The sequence below is a fragment of the Nothobranchius furzeri genome, chromosome 6, assembly GCF_043380555.1.
Source record: "Nothobranchius furzeri strain GRZ-AD chromosome 6, NfurGRZ-RIMD1, whole genome shotgun sequence".
Taxonomy (NCBI): Eukaryota; Metazoa; Chordata; class Actinopteri; order Cyprinodontiformes; family Nothobranchiidae; genus Nothobranchius; species Nothobranchius furzeri.
Genome location: NC_091746.1, coordinates 25,064,671 through 25,077,342, shown reverse-complemented (window position 1 = coordinate 25,077,342; position 12,672 = coordinate 25,064,671). Strand labels below are relative to the sequence as shown.

At 41.0% G+C, this 12,672-nt stretch overlaps 1 protein-coding gene across 1 annotated transcript; it reads left to right on the top strand.

Moving 5' to 3' along the window:
* Nucleotides 1–22: 22 nt before the first annotated feature.
* LOC107393005 (uncharacterized) lies at nucleotides 23–7,150 on the top strand. Its single transcript, XM_015971130.3, has 3 exons — nucleotides 23–593; nucleotides 4,258–4,464; nucleotides 6,851–7,150. Exons 1-3 carry the CDS (start codon nucleotides 224–226, stop codon nucleotides 6,976–6,978), a joined length of 705 nt encoding a protein of 234 aa, XP_015826616.3. The 5' UTR covers nucleotides 23–223; the 3' UTR covers nucleotides 6,979–7,150.
* Nucleotides 7,151–12,672: the final 5,522 nt, after the last annotated feature.

Here is a 12,672-nt window from a genome sequence, read left to right as displayed (position 1 = left end):
AATATTTTGTTTCGATTGTTGAACCAGTCCAGGAAACCTACCCGAACCGGTCCAGAGCGGGACCCCTGTGGGTCCAGAGATTTTTGGTCTGGGCGGAGCCACAGCGGGTCCAGAGTCCTCTGATTGGCGGAGAAATTACGTAACTACCCGCGACAATCCCAGGGGATGGAAAGAAGTGAGCCGAGTTCCAGTGTTTGTTTGGCTGAACTCCTTGTGCGCGAAAATGCCTGCAAGTAGTAGCTTTTGGTCCAGTGCAGAGCTTCAAACGTTCCTCACCATCATGGGAGATAGCAACATTCAGGCCGAGCTGGATGGGATGAGAAGAAATGAGAAAGTCTTCAAAGAAGTTTCTCAGCGCATGGCAGCTGAAGGATTCCAGCGCACCTCCGAGCAGTGTCGTGCGAAGCTGAAAAAAACAAAAGCCCGCTACAGAAAAGTTAAGGACAGCAACGGCGGTAGTGGGAATGGGCGGAGTACATGGAAGTGGTACGATTTGGTGGACGCTATTTATGGACACAGACCGTCAAACCGAGGCAGCGGAGGAGGTCTGGACTCGGCGACCAGTATCCTGGAGTCACTCGTAAACCCTGTCGGTAAGCATTTCTTTTGTTGTCTTTTTAGCTCTGCAGGCCATTCATTGCAGCACCAAAAACACTGAATAATAGCAGCACCTATTTAAGAAATGCTCAGCAAGTAAAGGATTTACCCCCTCGTGTTAACTAGCCTTAGCATCCCCTGGTGTTTATGTTAACCTTCATTTAGCATTCCCTCATGTTTTTTAGCACGCTGTTCGCGGTATAAGCCTTTCATGTTTAGCATGTCCTTGTTGCGTACATGAGGCTGGAGCGGAGTTTGCCTTTCTTGTTAGCGTCTCATTGTTTAAAACATGGGAAATTCGGTTAGCCTTTCACGTTAGCATCTCAGTGTTTTTAGCGTCTCATTGTTTTAAACAGCTGAGCTGAGCGCCCACAGTGAGGAGCAGCGTCGCGAGCTGATCTAACGGTCTAGCTGCAGACGCAGCCCCGACCAAACACGCTCACGTGCCCTATGTACAAAACACGCGTGCACGTACGAAGACGAGAACTCGCGTGCGTGTTGCAACAGATGGAAATGACGGTTCAGGTAAAGACAGATTTATATTTTTACAACTTGTGAAGATTTTGTACTAGAAATGTGAACGTTTAAGACATAAATTGATAGATAGCGCGTTCGTAATTTTTTTCTGAAACACTTTTATATAAAATTAAGTATTATTGGCAGTGGGGGAAGACGTCATGGACGCAAATTTTTTTATATATATAATTTTTAATGGGCTACATGCAAGCCTTTTGGCCAAAATAAACGTAACAATAGGCTATTTATTTGACTGTTTTCATAGTTGCCTATATGTACTGTTTTCACATTGTTTATGACAGCCTGTAGGTGTAAATGTCATTTTTACTAATTGCTATTTATCTTTGTCTCATTAGTGAGAGGCAGCTGATATATGCCATGGAACTGCTCATATACTCGGAGAAATTCAGAAAAGCTCTGGACTCATCTCATTGTGTGGAAATTTTTAATTATTTTTTCCGAAGGTTTTTGTAAGGGCAAGTAAAGCTGTTGCTGGTTGTTTCATTTGTCTGAACTTTTTTCTAAAGCCAAACTTTTCTGCTTTTGTGTTTACAGTATATTCTTTACAGATTAGTGTATGGTCAATATCAGTTTACTAGTCTTGTGAATTGTTTACTTAATGCAAAATATTTGAGTAATTTCTAAATCTATATATTTTGTGTCAAAGGGCCAGCAATTATTCCTGTTAACAGAATATATGAAATATGCTTAAAAATTACACATCAGAAGCTTTTCACTGTAAAGAAGCAATAAAAAACCATAAATAGTAACATAGATATTAACTACTCACTCGTATGAACTTAGACCTACTGTTAGCGCCTGTTATAACAAATGGTTGAAAGTTAAATGTTGCTGTAGGAGGCGTGCTCCCAATAGTGGGCTTAAGGGGTTAATTAAAACGATTACCACTAATTACTTTTTCTGATATTTAATTTTTTTGCATTTAAAATAAACACTTGCACATACATTACTCACCTGCTAACTTAAGTAAGCACAGGTATGTTGTGCCTATTGTCCAGCAACTGATTATTTGTTGGTGGTATCTGTGTTTTATAATGTCACTGGGGATGGCCATAAAGTGTGTATGCAAGAAAAAAAAATCCATACATTCATATTTAAACCTGGAGTCCTTTTCTGTTTAATTACATTATTACTATTTCTGTATAAACGTATTCTTTCAATTGTGTGGAGCTGATGGAGCTGACAGCGGAATGCTCCCTGCCCGCTGGGAGGGCCGCCGTTGTTGAGCTCGGGGGAGGGGGGGGGTAGCTCAACAGGCTCATGGGGGCGTGTTTGGAGAGGGTCTGCAGCTAGGTATTATTGGTCCCTTTGGGCCCAATCCCAGTACTCGCACTGCGCTCTGCAGCCTTTGACACTGGAGAGGCTGAGGGACTGGGTAGGCCTATCAGGATCTGCTCTGGAGTGGTTCTCCTCTTATCTGTCTGAGCGCTCCTTTTCAGTGGCCGTCTCCAAGTTTAGGTCCTCCACCATCTCCCTTACCCATGGTGTCCCACAAGGTTCTGTGCTGGGGCCTCTGCTCTTCCTTCTCTATCTGCTTCCTCTTCAGCACATCCTGAGCTCCTTCAAAGGAATATCCTACCATCTTTATGCAGATGTCATCCAACTGTACATCTCCTTTAAGCCCCATGAGATGTCTAAGCTGCAGCTGTTACACACCTGCTTCAAAACCTGGATGGTGGGAGCTTTCTTCAGCTGAATGAAGATAAGACTGGGATCCTCATCTGTGCCCCAGACAAGCTGGTTCCCAAAGTCAGAGACTCTCTTGGTTAGCTTGCTTCTCACACCAAACCTTCTGTCAGGAATCTTGGTGTGACCTTTGACCCAGCTCTCACCCTGGATTCTCATGTCAGTTCTCTTGTTCGCTCTTCCTTCTTCCATCTCAGGAACATTGCTAAGCTGAGTCCCATTCTGTCCCGCTCTGAACTTGAGACAGTTCTCCACACCTTCATCTCCTCACACTTAGACTACTGTAACTCTCTTTTCACGTGTCTGAGCAGAACCTCCCTGAACCGTCTACAGGTGGTTCAGAACGCCTGTGCTCGGCTTCTGACCAAGTCCTCCAAACACACCCACATCACCCCGCTTCTCCTCCAGCTTCACTGGCTGCCAGTCAACTTCAGGGTTCATTTCAAGATCCTGGTTCTGGTCTATAGGGCCTTACATGGACAAGCACCATCTTACATTGGTGATCTTCTCGGTCCCTACACCCCCAGCAGGTCCCTGAGGTTCAGTGACCTTAGCCTACTGGTTGTGCAGCACCAGGCTAAAGACCAAAGGTGACAGATCATTTGCTGCTGTGGCCCCCAGACTTTGGGCCTCACCCCCCTGAGCCTGAAATCAGTGGACTCAGTGGTCTCCTTTAAAAAGCAGCTGAAAACTCACTTGTTCAGGCTTTTCTATGACCATCTTCACCACTCTTTATTCTGCTCTCCCCACCTATTCCATCTTCCTCAGGAATTGTCTATTTTTTGCTCATTTTAAATATATTGTAACCCTTTTCTAAATTCTTTTTATATTTTTTACATTTTTTGTTTTTGTGAAGCGCCTCGTGATTTTTATCTTGAGAGGCGCTATGGAAAAGATATTTTCTTCTTATGATTTCCCTCTTTCTATTCATTTTCTCTCTCCCTCTCCTCATATTTTTTTAATCAAATTTTTTTAATGTTTTACATTTTTGTTCTTGTAAAGAGCCTAGTGGTTGTTATCTTGAGAATAAAATATAGTTTTTTTTTCTTTTTTTCACTCGGCTATGACTCCAGTAGTGTTTAAGAGGACCCATCCAATATGGCGGCGACAGCATTATGCTCGCCAGCGCCCGCACGTCTCGTACTACTCATGTTATGCAGTTGGGGGTCAGGAAGTAGCGCCAGTGCACTGAACCTGTTAAAAACAGGAGGCGCTGAAACGGCCAATTCTAGAGTTTGCAGTGATCACTTTATAACAGGTAAGAGTTTACTAAATGCTTAAAATGTTTTATTATTTAACAGATACTTCGAAAAACAGCCATAAAAAAGAACACTAAATAGTTTGATGCTGTTTTCATACTGCTGTCAGAATGCTAATGTGGTTAGCAGTTAGCTTAGTGTTGTAACGTGGCGTTTGTACCTTATTTTACGTTTTTAGGCTGTCCTAATGCAGTAACGGATGTTAATTCTGAAGACTGGGCCCCTACTGTTCACCCGGGTTACCTAAAGTGTAACGAGAGGCCACAAACAGAAGAAGCATCATGCCAGAGGGGGGAAAGAGCTAAGGCGCAGGAGGTGGCAGCAAACTTGGATGATGTTCTCTGTGATGAAGGCTCGTCGATTCCTGATGTGGGATTTTCCAAAGGTAAAGAAACCTCCATTTATTTTTTCATGCTATAAAGAGAAGCAAAATAAACAAACAAATGAATAAATAGTTACTTGCCCAGCTATACTTTCACAATGCTGTGCTGTCTATCTCCCTCTGGCCACAAACCAAGCTTTTAGAGGGGGTTATGCGGATCTCTGAATGCATCACCAATATTATATAAATATTCTTAAAATCTAATTTAATATGGATTTAAAATGCATAATTATTTACAAGTAGATCCTTGCACTTAAACATACTCGTTAGCACTAGCGAAATCAGATTTATTTATAAAGCACTTTTCAAACAAAGTGCTACTCAAAGTGCTTTACAAAATGACCCCAGATTCCCATCACAGGTTAAAAACATTAACAGACGTATGCAAGCACACGCACGCGCACACACACACAAACACAAGTAAAAAATTATATTTGGCTGAGTCCAGATGAGCCAAGTAAGGTAAGGCAAGGAAACGCCATCAGAGGAGCCGTCTGCCCCGGCAGCATCAGGTCTTCCACACTAAGTCAGGGCGCTCAGTGGAGGGGGAGCATAGACCCCCACCTATAGAGCGCCCAGGAAGCTACAGTCGACCACCGCTCCTGGGGTACAGGGCCCCTACAGAGGAAACACTGGATTCAAATGAGTAAAAATATAATGAAAGAGCTAATATAAGGGACAAAAGGTAGAAAATAAGTAATAAATAAAATCATATAGACCGTAAAATAATATTAAATAATGAAAACAATGCTAAAATATAATCGTATAAAACGTGCAAAGCAAGCAAGAAAATATAATCATGTAAAAGGAGAAATTAAACTGTAGTAAATATTTAGATAAAAGCTAACCTAAATAGGTGGGTCTTGAGCCTGGGCTTAAAAACATGAACGTTCTCTGCGGCCCTGAAGTCCTCTGGCAGCTCGTTCCAGAGGCGAGGGCCATAACACTGGAAGGACGCCTCGCCGTGAGTGTGTGTCCTGACTTTAGGGATGACCAGGAGACGCCTGCCAGAGGAGCGCAGAGGCCGTGAGGGTTCATATGGTAAAAGCAGTTCTGAGAGATAAGAAGGCCCAAGACCGTTAAGACACTTAAAACCCATTAGAAGAACCTTAAAATGGATCCTGAAACATACGGGGAGCCAATGCAATGATTCTAAAACCGGTGTAATGTGCTCCCGCCTCCTGGTCTTCATCAGGACACGTGCTGCAGAGTTTTGTAGAAGATAGCATTATCATCCTGAGCTAATGCATTAAAATAGCACAACTCGCTAGTACTTACTGTACTGTACTGTGAGTCTGTAAATCAGGATAAACCAGATTCTGATCATGGAAAAACTCAGTCAAGTCATTAACAAAAAAAAAAAAATCAAACATCTTTCCTGAAGGGGTAGAACTTGACATTGTGGAAGAATTCAAATATCTTGGGTTAACTTTGGACCCAACCATAACTCTTTAGAATCACATTAAACAACTAAAAACAGTCAATTTTAATGTACAAAATCTTAAACAACTTAGACCTTGTTTGTCGCTCCATGCTGCTAAGTTATTTCTACATTCTATGATTTTGTCTCACGTGGAATACTGTATAACCTCCTGGTCACTTCCTCCTGGTGCAACACAAACCCATAGAATCCCTTTTAAAAAGCCATAAAATCCTTGATAAAAAATCATTTTTGCTTTGGTTTAGATAAATATAGACTTCTTAATCTTAGTAACTTTGTTACCTTCAAGAATACTTGCCTGGTTTTTAAGGTTTTACATGGACTAGCCCCTTTCCCCCTGACAGATTTGACTAAATCACGGTCTATCAGTGGAATGTCGACCAGGGCCACAGCTAGAGGAGACTGTGAGGTGCCTGACAGGCGCACTGCTTTTGGCACGACCACTTTATCCGTTAAGGGGACTAAATATTGGAATTGTCTACCACTCGGCATAAGAGACTCACAGTCATGCAGATCCTTCAGATTCAAACTTAAACAATGGTTGAAGGCAAACCAAACCTGTACCCATCAGTAATTTGTCCTCACAGTGGTGTTTTATGTGTTCTCTTTCTGTTTTTCCTAGTTTTAAATATAATACTTTACTTTCTTTTATTGCTTTTATTAGCTGCCTAGAGACTGCAGATGTAAATTAGCACTGGTGCTATATTTACTGATGCAAGTTATTGTTGAAGTTCATTAATATGCACTGTCCCTATTAAATAAAGAAAAAAGGAAAAAAAACTACATTTGTGTTTCTAGATGTTAACGTTATTCATTTCTGTCCGTCTCTAAAAGATGAGGTCTGATCTGTTCTGAATATTACTAATGTTATTCTGACATGACGGGTGTTGTAATGTCTTAATGATCACCCAGAGACTATAACTGTTGACTTTCTCATTTATTCCTCAGAAGCTATGGTCCCAAAGGCTGTCTATGATGACCTCAAACAGAAGTACAGCCAGCTTCAAGCCGAGTGTGACAACCTGCACGTGGACATCAAGAAACTGAAACTTGCATCTATTAAGTTCTTGGACTGACCGCTGTGCTGTGTGTGTGGGAGTTCAGTAAGAATCTGGTAGGGGGTGACTTGCTCTTTAAAAGAATTTAGAAATTAACAGCCCTGGTGTAAAAATAAAGCAAGGAATGCCAAAGATGCATTTAACTGGTTAAGGGTGTTAGCTAAAGCTTTAATCTGTTAACATGGCGTAACTGTACGTTTGTGATTCTATTAGATTAACTATCAGTCAACTATCAGCATTCCTACTCAACTTATAGCTTATATTCATGAACTTTAAAGAGCAAGTCACCCCCTACCAGAGTCTAACTCCACTCCCACTTCATGTTTGAAAAATGCAACACATGCTGTTGCCTGGCAGACCGAGGGTGGAGCTGCTAACAAATACACACACACACATAGGCTCATGACAGCATTGTGACATCATAATGTACCAGTGTACATCATAGCATACCTCTTAGCCAATAGCAGTGGCAGATTTAAATTAAAATACAGTGCAGAGTTTTTACCTGACAACGGCACAACACTGCCAGTTTTAGGCAGAATATTTAAATTTTAACTAAGATGCACTGAAGTGCCAAATTATTGACAACACGTGTCTGCAGCACGATTAGACACTCGTTTATTTAGTTTATCAGCAAAAAAAATGGTGTATTTGGGGTGACTTGCTCTTTAATGATTTTATTTATTTAGTAAGGGGTAAAACATTTTCTTTATCCTGTTTAACCCTATCTCCCCCCCCCCCCCCCCCCATTGGGGGCCTCTACAGTTTCATGTCCCAAACATCTGCAACTGTCCAAACACAACTAAACCCACAATCACACAGCCCAGGTGGGAAAAAAGGCCATTTTAAATTGTAATAAATTAAGATACAATGATGTTTGAACTTTACTTTAGAAGAGCATCTGACCTTCTCTGGTGTCTGCTGGAAAAATAAAACCTTGAACAAATGTAGTTGAGGACCCCTGGAATAAATAAAACAATGACTAAATTTCCTAAATGGATTTTGAACTCACAACCTCCATCCTGTCAGCACGTTTACACAGGGCAGCTCTTCTAAAATAAAGTTCAAGTATCATTTTATCTTAATGTATCAGAAGCCAAAAATTGCTTTGTTTACTATCTAAACTGGTTTGATTGTAGCTGTAGCTGTGCTCGGGGAATGCAAACAATCACTCACACTTGGGACATGAAACTCCAAAGGCCCCCGATTGGGAGGCGCCAGGGCCCAAAGAAAAAAGGTCTAGGGCCTAAAGGGTTATTGGAAAAGATTCTCCAGCAGCGGTGATTTAGTCATAGGCTATGTGACCACTAGATGGCGCCAGATACAAAGAATGTCTTTCTAAACTGGTTGTTTTTCAAAACCACTTAGCAATAGGGGTCAGAGTTCAGAGTGAACCCTGTGTGTGTGTGTGTGTGTGTGTGTGTGTGTGTGTGTGTGTGTGTGTGTGTGTGTGTGTGTGTGTGTGTGTGTGTGTGTGTGTGTGTGTGTGTGTGTGTGTGTTGATCTGGTTCTTCTGCCTCTGGAAAAAGATATTTTTCCATATTTTGAGAACAACTTGAGTTTAGTTTAAAATCTACAGATTTGAGAGTTTATTTCCTGGTTTTTTGAACACAAATTTTCAGAAACACAAAAGCTTATAAAAAGCAACAAATCAGTAAACACTGAATGTTCATACCCATTGTTTCACCAAGCCAAGGTGAAATTAACATGAAGGGGAAATATGACATTGTCCTTACCATACCAGTTTTATTTCTAAAGCACATTTAAAACCAGCAGGCAGCTGACCAAAGCGCTGTACAAAAACAAATAAAAAACATACTAGGCAACGACTTGCAGCAAACTGGTTTAAAACCCTTTTGGTTTGTGGATAGTTTCAGTAGAGTTTATAAAGTGTCGTTTAAATTTTCCTGTTATGTTTTGTTTGTTTTTAATTTGTCTTTGAGACGTTCTGTGCCTCTATAATAAAACATCGGTTTGTAGATCAGTGACTTTTCCCTGAGCGCTGCTCAGCGTTTACGCTCATCCTTCCCTCTCCTCCTTACGGGCTCCCAACGACATGTCTAATTATATCCAGTGTTACTGTTCATTTCAGGTCACTTTTGTAATCGGAGACAAAGGTTCAGGAACCGGTCAATAAGCTGACTCGATGACTATCAATTAACTGGTATCAAGTGATTTAAAGTGGATTTCCCCCAGGCTGACACATGGTTGGAGATTTATAACTTTAAGCTTTTATGATGTTTAGTGGAAGAATTCAAGTATAAATATTAGATTTCATAGGATTTTTTATTTTTTAGAAAACAAAAATTTGCAGAAGCAAAAGCACAAATTAAAGAAAACTGATTTTGATACATTAAAATTGTCATTTTATTATTATTATTTATCTTATACATAACAGCATTGATTTCTTTGCCTGTGCTCTTCGGGTTAAAGTATCTTTGGTTTTCATTTCCATGTTTGTTTTCATGCCATTTTTAATTTGACTGAAATGCAAATTTTGTTTTGTACAATAAATTGAAAATGTGCAATAATTTAAAATTTCATTGGTGCTAATTAGCATCACAATGGTACATTATATATCTAATCTGAAGCTGTGTGTCAATAACTCCTCCTTATTGCATCATTACATGAGTTACATGTCAATTGTTCTGAGACGAGATTTAAATCACACACAGATCAATTATTAAGTAAGGAGGCGTGTGTGTGTGTGTGTGTGTGTGTGTGTGTGTGTGTGTGTGTGTGTGTGTGTGTGATTTTCACATGCAAAACAAGCCGCTGTGTGCTGATCACACGTGGACTTTTTGTACACCAGGTAAAGGATTTGCTTATGTAAACATGAGCTTGTCTGTAAAGCCTCTTTTGTTTTGTGTGTGTGTGTGTGACCTGCGGTACTTGCGCAGTAGTAAAACTGGTCCACCAGCAGACAGATGGGAGGAATGGCCGACACTAATCTCCTGCAAAGGGGTTAATCCACTTAATAACCGCCGTGAATGACTGCAGGTTGTCTCAGTGACCAACATGTTGTGTGTGTGTGTGTATGTGTGTAATTTCCTCCAAAAACATCAACCTGAAATATGGATTAAACACCAACTTTCCAATCGTCCTGAACATGTGTATAAACTCACCTGAAGACAGAATTCCTGGATTAAAGGATTGTTTTCATCTGGACCCCACCATTTATCTCATGACATTGTACCAGCCAGACTCTTCAGTGAGGTTCTTCCAGTGGTAGCTCCTTATGTGCTCAACATTATTAACTCCAGCCTTGTTTCGGGAATTATACCCTCCTTTTTAAATATGCCGTGCTTCAACCACTATTGAAAAAATCTGGCCTAGACCCAACTGTCCTCGGGAACTTTCGCCCATTTTCAAAGCTCCCCTTCTTGTCAAAAGTGTTGGAAAAGGCTGTTTATAATCAAATGTTGCCCAATCTGAACAATTTTGGGGTCTTGGATAAATTTCAGTCTGGTTTTAGACAATATCACAGCACAGAATCTGCTCACATCAGGGTTTTTAATGATATTATTTTAGCCACTGATTCCGGTTCCCATGTTGCCCTGGTGATGTTGGACCTCTCAGCTGCATTTGACACAGTTGACCATGACATTTTATTGTCCCACCTTGAGAATTTGGTCGGCATTAAGGGATCTGCACTTGACTGGTTCTGCTCCTATTTCTACAACAGGTCTATTAGTTAGGATGGACGATTGTTCATCTCCCTCTGCTGCTTTTCCTTGGGGCGTGCCTCGGGGGTCTGTTCTCGGCCCCCTTTTATTTAATATTTATATTCTTCCACTGGGACTGATCTTTAGGAAGTTCAACATCGACTTTCTTCTTTATGCGGACGACTGCCAGATTTATGTTCCCTTGAAGACTTTTACCTCCATCCCGCCGCTCCTTGATTGCCTGAGTGAGGTTAAAGACTGGCTGGCAGCAAATTTTCTGCTGCTGAATGATTTCAAGACCGAGTTTATTGTTTTTACTCCTAATGGCTCGTCTTCCTCCGCTCCTGATTTTTCTGCTCTTCCTTTCAAAATTAGTCAAACAATTGTTAATCTCGGAATTAAAATGGATGTGGCTTTAAAACGGACCCTCATGTTAATCACATGGTTAAATCATGTTTTTATCAGCCGAGACGTCTTTCCAAACTAAAACCCATTCTGAATCGGCGCCACCTCGAGACAACCATTCACGCTTTCATCACAAGGTTGGATTACCCCAATGCAATTCTGTTTGGCATTTTAAAAGCTGCATTATCTCGCCTTCAGCTGATACAGAATGCAACAGCAAGATTTCTGACTAATATGGGCCGTCGGCAGCACATCACTCCCATTTTAGCAAGACTTCACTGGCTTCCTGTGCACTATCGTATACGTTTTAAATTTTTATTTTTTGTTTTTAAGGCCTTGAATGGCTTAGCACCACCTTACATATCCGAGTTACTCACTTCTTATGTGCCGGGCAGGACTCTCCGTTCAGGTGACCTACACCTCCTACAGATTCCCCGTCTACGCTGCAAAACCCGTGGTGAACGAGCTTTCTCTGTATGCGCTCCTGAACTCTGGAATGATCTCCCGTTGGATATCAGACTCTGCCCCTCCATTGGGGTTTTTAAGTCTCACTTAAAGACTTATTTTTATTCCCTTGCTTTTACTGCCTAGCCATTTTATCAATGGTTTATTTACACTGTTCTTTTACTGATTTTATTGACTTCTCTTGTTTGGTTCTTTGTGCTATGCTCTAGCTGTTTTATTCTTTTATATTATTCTTTTAACCTTATACGTTATTATCCCTGTACAGCACTTTGGTCAGCTCACATGCTGTTTTTAAATGTGCTTTATCAAATACATGGAATGGCATGAAAATGGAAATGGAATGTATCTGAACACGACTCCGGCCCGAACTGAGCCGTCGCCAGCGGATGCAGAACATGCCGTGGTGGCACTAATCAGACGTGCAGAAGTCCACCACCACTCCCCTAACCGCCCTCAGAAGAGCCACCAGGCTGTAGCTTCCTGTTTGTTCTCAGCAGAGGTTATCAGAGCAGCTCAAAGTGAAGGACACTGCGTAACATTTCAAAAGAAGCAAAAATACAAGATTAAGCTGTGTTAGATAACGCTGAAGGAAGCTGGGACGTAGGGCTTTTCTAACAACGGTTTTCTTAACTTATATTGATCGTGATAGATTAGAAGCCTTGTTAACCAGGGAGCTCCGGTTGTTCAGCTCATTGAGTTCACTTCTGCTTGTTTTCTCGTCTTTTTAAAGACGTTTTAGGTCTTTGGGAACAAACTTTATATTTTTAAAACAAAACAAGGACTATACTTTCATTAATTCTATTTCTTCATTCTGCTCAACTGGATTTTTTTCGTTGCTTCTCGAATGCCAGCAAATAATGGATCATTTTTCACCTTTTCAAGGAAATGAGGTTTAGCGCCTTTCTAGCTTACAGGAAGCAACAGAGTCGAACTTTGAGGCTTTCACCACACAAATACGAAACCTGATGATTTATTTGTTGTAAAACATCTTTAACATGCTAAAAAAATCTTAGTTCTTCAGATTAGAATCTGATTAAATAAAAAAAGAAGATTTTCCTGTTCCTGATCGATTTCAGGTTTTCTCTGACAGCAGGGGTGGCTCCAGAAAATTTTGATAGAGTTGGCCGGATGGGGCCAAAGAAATTTTTGGGGTGGCACAACAAATTCGGCCTTGGGG